General features: G+C 33.8%; 3 protein-coding genes across 5 annotated transcripts; 1 reads left to right on the top strand and 2 right to left on the bottom strand.

The window, feature by feature from the left end:
• The first annotated feature begins 724 nt into the window (after nt 1–724).
• On the top strand, nt 725–1,904 carry LOC128178955 (uncharacterized). The gene is made up of 4 exons (XM_052846393.1): nt 725–878; nt 1,015–1,095; nt 1,244–1,318; nt 1,532–1,904. The coding sequence occupies exons 1-4, from the start codon at nt 807–809 to the stop codon at nt 1,763–1,765; spliced, it is 462 nt and encodes a 153-aa protein (XP_052702353.1). The 5' UTR covers nt 725–806; the 3' UTR covers nt 1,766–1,904.
• A 2,194-nt stretch (nt 1,905–4,098) lies between these two features.
• Nucleotides 4,099–5,812, bottom strand: LOC128178956 (actin-binding Rho-activating protein-like). 3 transcript variants are annotated; one of them, XM_052846395.1, is made up of 2 exons: nt 5,676–5,812; nt 4,099–4,665 (listed from the first exon to the last, which is right to left on the bottom strand). In XM_052846395.1, exon 2 carries the CDS (start codon nt 4,648–4,650, stop codon nt 4,201–4,203), a length of 450 nt encoding a protein of 149 aa, XP_052702355.1. In that variant the 5' UTR covers nt 4,651–4,665; nt 5,676–5,812; the 3' UTR covers nt 4,099–4,200. The 3 variants fall into 3 exon arrangements, with proteins under 3 accessions (XP_052702355.1, XP_052702356.1, XP_052702357.1); XM_052846396.1 differs by having other exon boundaries at nt 4,099–4,662; nt 5,676–5,810; XM_052846397.1 differs by having other exon boundaries at nt 5,605–5,709.
• A 3,864-nt stretch (nt 5,813–9,676) lies between these two features.
• LOC128176539 (phosphatidate cytidylyltransferase, mitochondrial-like) lies at nt 9,677–10,954 on the bottom strand. The gene has a single exon (XM_052842947.1). It carries the CDS (start codon nt 10,817–10,819, stop codon nt 9,746–9,748), a length of 1,074 nt encoding a protein of 357 aa, XP_052698907.1. The 5' UTR covers nt 10,820–10,954; the 3' UTR covers nt 9,677–9,745.
• Nucleotides 10,955–12,866: the final 1,912 nt, after the last annotated feature.

The following is a 12,866-nucleotide window of genomic DNA, read 5'->3' as shown; positions in this document are numbered from 1 at the left end:
ACAGAGAAAAGGTTTGTCCAGCTGAAATATATTAAACAAAGTTTACAAAGCATAAAATGTCCTTATTCATATTGTATAACATTAATTTAGATTAAACTGTTTTGACTTTGCTGGACATACAAAAGCTGGTTAAATATCTCAGATTTTCAGAAAACAGATACTAATTATGATAGGAAAAATTTTCTTTGATTCAAATGAGAAGAATTTCTAGCTATGGTTGTTAACAACCTTAAAACAAAGTGTTTTGTCTTTTACCATGTTTGCTTTTTCTGCATGAAATGAATAGTACCGATATAACTTTTTCACTACTGGTGACGATCAAAGAAATTATATATTATTCAATAATAATGAAACATATATATAGAATACAAATGACGTATATATATATAAAAAAATATTAATACATTGTTATCATACATTATAATATTATACAATTAAAGAATACAGATAGAAAAATTGACAATGAGAGAATGCAGTTGGAAATGTTATGCTATTTACAATAAAGATACAAGTGATATAACGTTATATAGGCTACCAACGTTAGTGAAACAATTTTCATCAAATTTTAACAGGTATATATTTTTCTCCATTGCCATGTTACAAACCGCTTGGTTTTGGCTTGGTGTAACAATAACAATTTTAATGTTAACATATATTTCTTTCATATCGTGATGCGTTATTTTTAAAAACAACACGAATCTTTTTGGTACAAGTTACCCGCGGCTTTTTATTTTCACTTTTGATTTGAAAGTAGAAATGACCTGACGCAATGTGAGTCGTGATCCTGAGAAGCGATTTTTAATGTGATGGCCTCTTTTCAGCAGAAAATTCGGGATATTATACGGTCACCCTTTGTAAATAAGGGACTTCCGTTAATGGTAATGTTATTAAACATTAATAAAGCTTGAAAACGCTTTGTTCATGTTGTTGTCATGTGCCGCATTTCTACGAAATCTGTAGTTTTATTATCTCTCTTGTCATCTTTGCTAAGATGAGTGCATCTATTTCCTCTAGGTATTTATGTTATCAGGGGTAGCTATACTTGTACAGACACAAAAGATGATCTTCAGGAAGAGGGACAAGAAGAAATCTGCTGTAGGTCTATTATAAAGTTATAACTTGTCAAAAATTTTGCCTGTGCATTGAACTGCTGAATTTGAAATGTGTTGTAGTTTGGTATAACTGTTGTCGATATCATACGCATTGTATAGATTGATAATTCTTAATAATAAATTATTTTCAGATGCTCACAGATAAAGAAACTGTTAAATTTTTAGAAGATTTTGGTGATGTAAAAACATTACGAGAACTTCAAAAAGTATGTATCGTTCTCAATGTTGGTAAAAAAAAATTGAAACAAATTTTATTGTATTGAAAATAAGCATATAAGATTAATTTTTATTTGTTTGAAATGTGATAGCATCAAAGTGACCGATACTTTTGTCCCATTTCTTTTACAACGTGGACTCTGCAAAAGCATCACATAAATTAAAAGTAATATGTTTGACTACGTTGACTCTCTGTCTTTAAGGAGACTGTAAAGGATGCCCCTCTTGACAAATGGGCTAACTTCAGAGGCCCTCGACCAGATGAGGACAAGTCCATGGTTACTTTTGAAAAGATGAAGGCGGAAGCAGATAAAGTTATCAAAGAAAAGAACGATAAATTAAAAGAGAGTGATGACTGGAAAAAGTCACAAGAGATGCAGGGAAAATGGATTGATACAATCAAACGGCAGCAGGAGGCTGTCATGAAGAAAAAGTGAACCAGTTTCGGCTGTTTAATTGTGATATGTGTGGAATTTATTTCATGAAAACAACTACAAAGTACCGGTACTTGTCTTGATATCTGAATGTGTTTTAAACTTGTGAATTATTTCATGTGTATAAATATTCTTTACATTATGATTATTTTAAAACATGTTTAATGTGATCATGCTCAAATACTACTATATGATTAAAACACAGGCACTTGTTATTGAGAAAAAAATTTACTCTATAGTATAAGAATATTAAAGCTGACATGAATTCATAAATACGCATTATTTCCTTTTTATCTCCGACTACCGCCATATTAGTTGTCGATTTCTATTGTTCTGCTCATCGCTAGACACCCCCTATATAAGGACGAGAGCACAATTCATGCTTCACCGCATTCAGAAATTTTATAGACCCGAACACGTAACCTTGGACAAAAAGACGTGTAGAAACGCGTTTTGAACAAAAATAATATGACCACCACTGCACTGGCAAGATATATCCAATAAACGACGAAACAAGATAGACTGGAATCCAAGCGCATATACTTCAAAAATTCCTCGATAATTGTAGACCGTTTTCATGTGTATAAACATCGCACGTGCGCAAACCACACACTGTGACAGATCGAACAATTTCAAATATTGCATGGATTTTATAAACGGAGCGTTTTTGTAGGAACGAATGGAAACGATGTTATGTTGTTACTTTCTTGGATTTACTTATATCATTTAGCTACTGTGTTGGATGTAGTGCCGCCGGGGTTTTCAAGAAGATACAGACGTTATGCACTCTGTATGACGCTCTCACACACGTGTTCGATGTGCATGCAAAGTAAGGCAGCAATATCTGGGCAAAATAAATACGGACACCTCGGAAATCCTTTCAAAGAATAAATAGATTTTGTATTTCATTGATTGTTGTTTTCTTTATTCTTTATTACAACATTATACTACAATGTGTAGTTCATACATTTAGAAGTCCGTGCAACCTGAATGCCTCCATCGGAAAGCAACCGACCGTAACTTTCTCAACCGGTATATATACCCTAGTGGCAGTAGCGGAGCGATTGAAACTAGTATGGCGACCAAATGCTTTTATGAATTCATGTCAGCTTTAATGTTATTATTATACTATAGGGTAAATTTTTTTCTCAGAAACAAGTGCCTGTGGATTAAAAGCATAGACATTTTGCATGCAAATTTTTTTATTTATTCTTTGCATTAACCTTTATAAGAGAATTTCGGGGTTTTTGGGGGGATAGAACACATTGCTATTTCTTTAATTATAAGAAAGTTAAATGTTACTGCCATAATTCTTGATTCTCATCCATCGAGTATTCTAATTTTTTTTTTGTTTAAGAAATATTGAAATATTAAAAAAATAAGTTTAAATAACTATAATATTGATTGGGATTCAATGAGTGATTTAAATATAAACGGGAAAATGCTTTACTTTTGGTCGTAAATAATGGCTATGAAGGTAGTAATATTTTTTTGCAGGAACAATAAAAATTTATGTTGACGAAGGCAATATATTTACATTTTCCAGTGTCCTTACCTGTGATAATACTACGTATCGATTTTGTACTATATAACCCATAATACAAATGACGCCAAAATGAGGCGCCAGCGGGGTTTGTTTATTTTTATTTAAGTATTTAATCGTATGATGGCTAAAAATTATATAAATATAAGTATTAAATAAGGAATCATTCTTTGAATATTATGAGGTGACAATTTCGGTCGGGGCATGATCAAATCTATCATAAAGCCCTTCGGGCTTTATTGGATTTGATCACGCCCCGACCAAAATTATCACCCCATAATACTCAAAGAATGATTCCTTATTCCTTATATATTTTCCCAAAGTTCTGCGACATGTACCTGCATAAATTATTTTACCACGAAAGTGATAATTATATTACTTCCGTATACATGTAGTATTTTATGATTCATGGGGGATATGAAGGTAGCGAAAAAGCAGAAAAAATACATAACCCGCGTCTGATGGTTGTTAATGTTATTCAATTTTTTCTTCAATGATAGCTACCTTCATAACCCGCATTAATCATCAAAGGAAGCATTTTTATATTGTTTATATTTACATCTTTCTGTGAACAAACTAATGAATTGATCGATCGTAAAGTCGTCGGGTTTTTTTCGTGCAGTCCGTGGGTTTTCTAGGTTGCGAAAGGTTTCGACCAATCGATGAAAGGGTCGTAAATCATACTTGGTTGATGCAAATATATGTATAAGTAAAATTCCTTATGCTACCACATGAAAAAAGGTGTTACAATACTTTCAGTCATATACATTGTATATGAAGTTTATTTTTGAAGTTTTCTTATATTTTGTTCGGTGAAATTTTATTCGACATTTTTCATACGACATATTTTCTAACATATAAAATATAAATACATGTAGATGTAATTTCGAACAAATCACTGAGTGGAAGGAATTTTAAATAATGTAATTATTACGTCATCGTCTCTTCTCTGAAATAACATTTCGCCAGGAAAAGTCAGCAGTTTTTGCTTCCGTGCTCGCATCAACATGCCCACCAGTTTATTAGATATCGTCGTATATGCCTCGAATAATTGTCCGAAAGAAATACAAAACGACCCATCTGCGTTTTTCCGTCCGAGATCAGCTATCACGTGACACAGTTCCATGATTTCTCCGCTGATGAGTTCCCCCGCCTGTTGACCCCTGTATTCCGTCATTGACCCCTCCACGGGACGGCCGTAGTTTGGGTCATCTTTGTCCAGTTTCTGCCTGTGGGACGCCCCTGACCAGTCAGAGAAAGGGTTGATCATCTGTTTCTCCTTGTGGTCATTGCAGAATTTCTGCCACTGGTTAACTCTATGTGATATCCCCTGGTTTGCCATCATGACATGAACTTACTTCTAAGATAAAAAAAAATGTTTGAAGCACCTGCTACTTATTTTAACGATGAACAACAAAGTAAGAAACATTCAATTGTTTCACTGGAGTAAAGTCATTCATGCTGGTTAAACTTATTGATGTTCACATAACTACATGTATGTTATTAGCGTTTGTTCAATTGGACTGTAAATTGTTATAGTTGCGATTTTTTAATTAATTTTTTTTTACACTTTCTGGCTGTAAAAAGGTAATTCAAAATTTAGCATGTACAGACTGAGAGGTATGAGTGCTTTCTCTCCTGAAACCACGGCCACCTAATCTATGAAAACCACTTCATGTTCTTCCTAATTTTTTATTTTTTGCCGGGACAATTCTTTAATTTTCGCCAAGTGTCTATATACTAGAATTTCTCTCTATATCTTATGATACAAGTTTCCTTTGATTAGTGCCCATGTAACATTTGTACAGTGACAACATCAATTGATAAATGGATAAGATAGATATATAGAAAATTCCCGCATTCCCGCCAAAAAAGGGGAGGGTAGTTTCCATACATCAGAGCAGCAGTTTTGGAACTGGTCCAGCTGCATCAATATTGTTTCTTTGTGTTTTAGCTTGGTGTAACGGTTGTGGGCAGAAAAAATATACCACAAAATATATATTTCATAATCGTAAATGTAAAGTACTCCTTTCTTTTTAAACTTTTAAAAATACATCCCGTGAAGTTCTTTTCCACTAATGTCCCGCCATCCCACAACTGTCAGATATCGGTCTATTGTATTTTATCAGTTGAAGCTATAGTTTATATGAGGGTAATGCATCTGATGAATTCTTATATACATGTATGACGCACTTAACACTTTCACTCCATCCATACCCTTTGATTATGTGCTTGTTTATACCCTGTCGTCTTGAAATAGAATTGTACCACCGTGGCACGTACTACATGAACAACGTACCTCAAAATCGATTATTTTCCTCAAATCAAAACTTTCAATGAATATCTTTCATCCTTTGAAACTGGACATACCTTGTTTAGCTCATCAAAGCATGTGATTCTGGAGATCTTGTGGATGCATTCCAGCAGCGAAGTAACCGTACTGCACATTTATTTATAGATAACAAATACATAAACATGCACAATATGGAAGCTTAGTAAGGACATAACAGACAAGTAGCATCGTTTTTGAAAGGAGGGGCAGATTTCCCGAAGTCTTGACAAGCTAAATAGAAATAAATAAATAAATAAAAACCACATGCGCAGTGGGGGTGGTAGAATGGGACTAAAAATCCTATTATAATGTTTCTGTAGCTTCCGTAAAACTTTTAACCTGCTCCTAAGAGAGTGGAGGGCAGTTCCTTCAAATTAAATTTTTCTGTATGTAAATTTAAGAAAAATGTCAGTTTCGAATAAAAGCCCCCCGGCTACTTGCCTGCAGAATAATTTTAAACAGAAATCATATCCTATTTGAAGTTCGAAGTTCGAATGTTCACATTAAATTTTCTGTGTGTAAATTTAAGAAAAAATGTCTGTTCGATTAAAAGCACCCCCCCCCTTCACTTGCTTGCATTATATATAATTTTTAACAAAAATCGTATCTTATTTGAAGTTCGAGAAAGTTCACATTAAATTTTCTGTGTGTAAATTTAAGAAAAATGTCTGTTCGATTACCCCCCCCCCCCCCACTTCACTTGCCTGCATTATAATTTTTAACAAAAATCGTATTCTGTTTGAAGTTCGAGAAAGTTTACAAAAGTGCTTCAGCTTTCAGTGAATCCTGTATGGCCTCCTTCGTTTATTAAATAACGTTAATACATATACATATATACTTTAACAGGTCTCAATTGGTTTTGGCTTCATGTCGCACTTTTGTCAACTCTGCAGTTTTGCAAAGTATCACTGGTAAGGGCTTCATATTGTACATTACGAACAGAACCATTGTCCTCCCGAACTTGCAGGGGTCTGTCTCTGTGTATTTTGATTATCCATGAAAAACCATTTCGCTATTGGCCCAGGTAAGCTAAATTCTTAAGTCGTATGTACGTTTGTCTTCTCAAGGCTCGTGCATATAAATCATTGTAAAGAGCTCCGTTAAAATTATCCTTTCCTTTCATTTAGATTTAATATACATGAAATACTACTTTAAATTTTTATATAGATACTTGTATGGGGAACATTATACGTAATAGCAAGAAGCTATAGGCTTCATCACTCACCACATAATTTTGTATCCTTTTCTAACCTTTAAAGGGACTTGGACACGGTTATAGATCAAAATTTTATTTTCAATTTCAATTTTTTATGTATAAAATGATTAATTTGCACATTTTGAATGACTGACCAAAATTGTAATGTTAGAAGTCAAGTTATAACAGAGATACAGGGTTAAGAATTCATTGTTATGTAAACAAAGCTCGAGTCTTGTGTTTGTTTACAAATAATGTTAAGTATGAAATTACCACTTTTATGACAAAATGACTCAGGGAAAAGAAGTTAAATTGATTCAATGTGATCATAAATAATATTATCAATAAAAAAAGCAACATTTGAATGAAACTTACACCAATAAAATGTATGTAAACAATAACAAGGCTCGGGCTTTGTTTACAAAACAAAGAATATTTAATTCTTTATCTTTCTTTTAACTCATTATTTGACTTTCTAATTTTGACAAAGCATTAAAAATACCCATATCAACCATTCTAAATTTAAACAAGTGAAAAGCTGTCAATGTGACAGCAAACCGGGTTTTCTTTTATGTAAACTGTATCCATAATCCATGTCAACCCTTATCCAGTGAAATGGAGTACCCTACATGTAATATGTTTTACGGTGCGACCGTTGGGGCGAGCACAGCATGTGATCAAACAATGAATTATAATAAATTAATAAAATAAAATTAACAACGTGAAATTTGAATGCCAAAAAATAAAACATACTAATTTTTCAGTAAATTTTCATTATTCATAGTTTATAAGATTTGTTATAATTTATTTATTTATATGTAGAACAATAGTTTAATCTCAGATACAATGTTGTTAGATAATAAAGATTTTAATATATGAATATTCATTGCACTGCATCTCCTCTTTTAAAGTGATTGTGATTATGATTGATTGATTGATTTCCCCCTTTTTTTTGCATAAGACATTTTTTCTTAAACTTACATATAAAACTTGACTCATCATAGAGCTCCCCCCATGCTAAATTTTTTTTTTCATTTCATAGAAAATCGACTTACCATGGATTTGCCCCTCCACTTAAAAAAAAATAATTAATGTTTAATTTTATTTTTAATTTACGCTTAAAAATATTTGCTTATCATGTTAAAAGAACATGGTGTTGTCCCCCCCCCCCCCCCCGCATGTAATAAATGGAAGTGAAAATAAAGAAACCATTGAACTGCTAAAGAGCTGAAGGATTAGAATTTTCATGATTTATTTTTCTTTTTGCTTGCAAAGATTTTTTGGATGAGGCTGCCATCCACCCACCCACCCCCTTTAAAAAGGGGCGCTGCTACGTATAACGTTACGTTTCAGGAAATTACCGTAATTATAGTGAATAAAATATTTGTGAGCATTCATCCAAATTAGTGCAATTTACAACTGTTTCCTGTATCTGAAGAAATGCCCTTATTCGTCAGCTGTTCTTTATCTTAGCCTTTGCAAGATTTTAAGAGGATTTTGGTCATTTCAGCAGATTTACAATAACTTCAATTAGAGTAATTTCCCCTTATCAGTGCTTATTGTGACGTCAAAGCTGACGTTGGTTAAGTGTCGTCTTACTCTTTAAAACTCCCCTGAGAAATAAAAGTATGCGAAGTATACTGTTTTATTTACTTAAAAAGCATGATGTTCTTAAAATTACACATCTTATAAGCTTTTCAAAGGTTTTATTTTGATTCTCGGGAGAACGTGATGTTGGGACGTGAGGTTGGAAACCATTGGTACTATGAATTGTGGGTCAAAATTTACTGACTCCGAAAAAATATATCGGATCAATGTGTAAACGTTTGTGACGTCACACGATTATTTTTGATTGAAAGTGTACCGAGGTGAACTTTAGAGGTAACATTGACTGTATGTCGCTTACATCGTTATTGTTTTTACTGTCTAAATTTGTCTTGCTGATTCTCGTGAGAGTGTGAAGTGATAAAAATTGCCATGATTACAGGGAACTACTGGGACGATTAAAACGATGCATTACTGGTCCGATTTACTGACGCCAAAACAATCCGTTGAATGAATGTGCAACTAGTCCGAATTTTCTATTCATACACGCCTTGCCGGTAGAGCTCGCTTCGCGCCGGCGCTGCGCGCCGGCGAGCTGCGCTCGCTATAAGCAACATTTTGCCAAAAAATGACTAAGTTCAAAAGCTGGTATTTTTTTGATAAATTATCGGAAATCAAAATCCTAGCAATATGCACACCTCTGATATATGTACAATTGATCTGCAAAAGAACAACTTCCTATCTTGAGAACTGTAGGAGGAGTTATCCTTACAATGAGGGTACCCTATATGCTATATTTTGCCAAAAAAATGACTAAGTTCAAAAGCTGGTATTTTTTTTCATAAATTATCGGAAATCAAAATCCTAGCAATATGCACACCTCTGATACATGTACAATTGATCTGCAAAAGAACAACTTCTTATCTTGAGAACTGTAGGAGGAGTTATCCGTACAATGAGGGTTCCCTATATGCAATATTTTGCCAAAAAATGACTAAGTTCAAAAGCTGGTATTTTTTCATTAAATTATCGGAAATCAAAATCCTAGCAATATGCACACCTCTGATATATGTACAATTGATCTGCAAAAGAACAACTTCCTATCTTGAAAACTGTAGGAGGAGTTATCCGTACAATGAGGGTACCCTTTTGGCAGCTTATGGAAAAATTAAATTTGGAATTTTAAGCTCAAATCGTGTCTAAGTCCCTTTAAACTGTGCATGCACACAAGCCTTTCAGTTCAGGTGAGGTAAAATACTTCTAATATTTTCTTGCTAACAAAAACATTTTTAACAATCATTTTATTTTTTCGTTTTATTTCAATATTCAAAATATTCATACAATAAAATGTAAAAATATCAAAATAATTCACTTTTTACTATCCATCATTTTTTGGACTTTCCTACTACTATAGAGCACAGATTTTACTATTCCTGCAGTAAAAATGCCCTTTATACTTTGACTCCGACTAGATTCTTTCACTATTTCAGCTATACTTTGTCTGACATAATCCGCACAATTACTATCAAAAGCCAGCTGTCGTATGATCTCCTCAAGATCAGGGTATTTCCCTGGCCTCCTGTGCATGCAAGCTAACAGATTAGACTGAACAGTCTTTGGGAGAAGGTTTAAATGATGAAACTGGGACACTTGGTTTGGATACTGTTCTAAGACACCCTGTTTTATGCTCCATTTCACATGTTCTTCTTTCAATAAAATTTGTTCGTAGAGTTTTCTGAAGTAAGCCATATTTGGTTTGACAATATTTGTAATTTTGTTTTTGTCTTCACCAAATTTCATTCTAAAGTCACCATCATATGACAGAGCAGCAATTTGCTCATAAAGTTCTTCTTCACTGAAAGTTTCCGGAAGCAAAAGTAAAGCTGCATGAATAGCATTCTCCAAATTGATTTGCATAGCAGAGCACAGCTCTGTTTTTGTCGGTGGGATGAGGATTCTGATTGGTTTGTGCATCCTACCACTAACATATAAAGTACTCCAGTCCAACAAGTCTGTTATAAGTTGTTTGGTGCTAATGACTCCATATTTGATTTCTCTTCCAGCACACTGAACCTTGGTATTGAAATACACAGCTGCCCCATATTTCTCTTGAACATTTGCAACCTGTTTAGCTCCAAAGTATTTCAAACATGAGTAATGTTTTTTATTTTGTTTGATATTTTTGTGATGCCATTTATATGAATCATCAACAACGAATATTAAATCAATCATATTCTTCTTCACTTGTGTGTCACTTTGACCCTGCTGTTTAAAAACTCCTGAACCATAGGCAAAAGCCATTTGTATTCCTTCAGGAAACTGCTCCAGTATAGCCCCATAATTATCCAAATTACTCAGCTGGTGATTGCCTGTTGCTGTATATTGCCTTAACTGTGTTTTTGTCGAGTAAACAGAAAGCCGGGAGAGAAGACGCCAATTCATTTTTCTCGCTCAAAAACACCAACAGAATCAACTTCAGAATTTTTCAAATTTTCAAACTGCTTTTTGCCTAACCTGAATTGATATTCTACACGAAGTATATCACTTCTTGGTATTGTAGCATTTTTTCTAAACTCACTTCGTATAACCTCTTTCAGTCCTGGTTTATCTTTAGAAAGTTTCAAAAATTGCTTGTAAAGACTTAAAATCTGGAGCTGTATCTGACTGTGTTTTGGCATGACAACACTTGTGTCCTAAAAAAACAGGAAATATCAAAATTTTAAAAAAACTCCAATAGAATATTGAACCACTACGATAAAAATGTTAATTTGAATATTGTTGCTTCAATTCTTCCGACATTTGAAATTTTTTTGTCAGTCCCATTTAGGTTGAGACAATGACTGGAATTCTAGACTAGTTCTGTGACTACTGTAATATTCTGTCATGTCACATTTGTGTAGCGAGTAAGCGAGCGGATCCAACATCTAATTTTAGTTAGATTGTAAATACATCTTAAAAGCATTTAACCATCATGAAGTTTTTAATGTGTAATTCAACCCTCGTTGTAGCATATCTTTCAATAGTACAATGTACTGCATATTTGATGTGAACTGTTCTATTACCAGCAAGTACAATATCAACACAGTTTTAAAATCTTGTTAAAGACCCGGTATATAAATACATGCATCCTGTTATATTGCAGGTTTAAAAAATTCCCTATTCTTACCTTAGATGGACTTTGGATTTTCTTCACTAGCAAGCATGTGTATTATCATTGATGGGGACACCTACAGTGTACACGTAAAACACATTTCATTAAAATTTGGTTAAGTCTTATAATAAGATGATGAAGTATAAAATGATCACATTTCATCCCACACAAACATTACAGATAACCTATTCTAATACATGTACCTCTATATAATTTTTCATCAAGGTGTAAATAAATCAGACCATAAAACTAATACCGGTTATTACTGATAACAGTATCTGTTAAACAAATACAAAAATAGTATTTTGGCTATATTTACTCAAAACTTATCTGTTGATTTTGTAAATGCTCGAAAACCACTTTTCTTCAATTTCTTGTCATATATCTATATGTATAATGAGAGTGTAACAAATTGCTCAGTGGTCATAGGACAGTAATTAAGGTCAATGGTTCGAACCCTATTGTGGCCATTAAATGTTGTGGGTTGTGTCCCTGACAAGGCACTTTATCTGCATTGCCTCCATCCATCAAGCTGATATTGGGTACAGGTTTACACTGAAGGTTAACCTGTGATGGATTGGTGCCCCATCTAGGGGGAGTCAATAACCTTCAGCTGCTTAATTCCATAGGTTAAAGCTGAACACAAATAGGCACTGTCCCCCATATTTTTCTTTCATCACCCTACAATCCCTACAACCCCTATATAAGCCACAGACCTCTTAGGAGTTTTAAGTATTGGGTGTAGAGGTCTCACTTGTGTGGACATACATCTTGCCTTGTCATGTTACTTGGTTGCAATAAAATTATCAAATCTTGCGCTTTTTTGTTTTTTCAGTATCACATAAAATTGTCAATGCATTATTTACAGGGTACAAACAGAATATGCACATATTTAAATAAGACATAAATGCATAAGATCCAAAGACCACAAAAGGAATATTTACACCTCAGCCACAGGTTCCAGGTATGCAATCGGCTGGCGGGCTGTAACAAAATTGAAGGGTTTATATACCTGTCACTGTGACAGTGCCTATTTATGAGCGGTGTTCAGCTTTAAGCACCAGCACCAAGTACCCTCATGGCCCAAAAAAGGATTTTATCTTTCATTAACTAACGGTATATGTCCATGGTAGAAAAAACTACAGACATGGTTTAGTTGATGATAAAATCCGAGACATTCCAAGTGCGATTTCTGACAAAATGGCAGGCGAATTCATACAAGTATTTTAACAAAATGTTTTCACCACATTTCTTAGCATTGTATTGAAACCTGATAAACTAACAGGGGCGTTTTAACTGAGAAATCTTGGAAATTTTTCATACCTTTAAATGGACATC

The sequence above is a fragment of the Crassostrea angulata genome, chromosome 3 (assembly GCF_025612915.1).
Source record: "Crassostrea angulata isolate pt1a10 chromosome 3, ASM2561291v2, whole genome shotgun sequence".
Classification (NCBI taxonomy): domain Eukaryota; kingdom Metazoa; phylum Mollusca; class Bivalvia; order Ostreida; family Ostreidae; genus Magallana; species Magallana angulata.
Note: the sequence above shows the minus strand (reverse complement) of the source record. Positions and strands in the feature narration are given on the sequence as shown.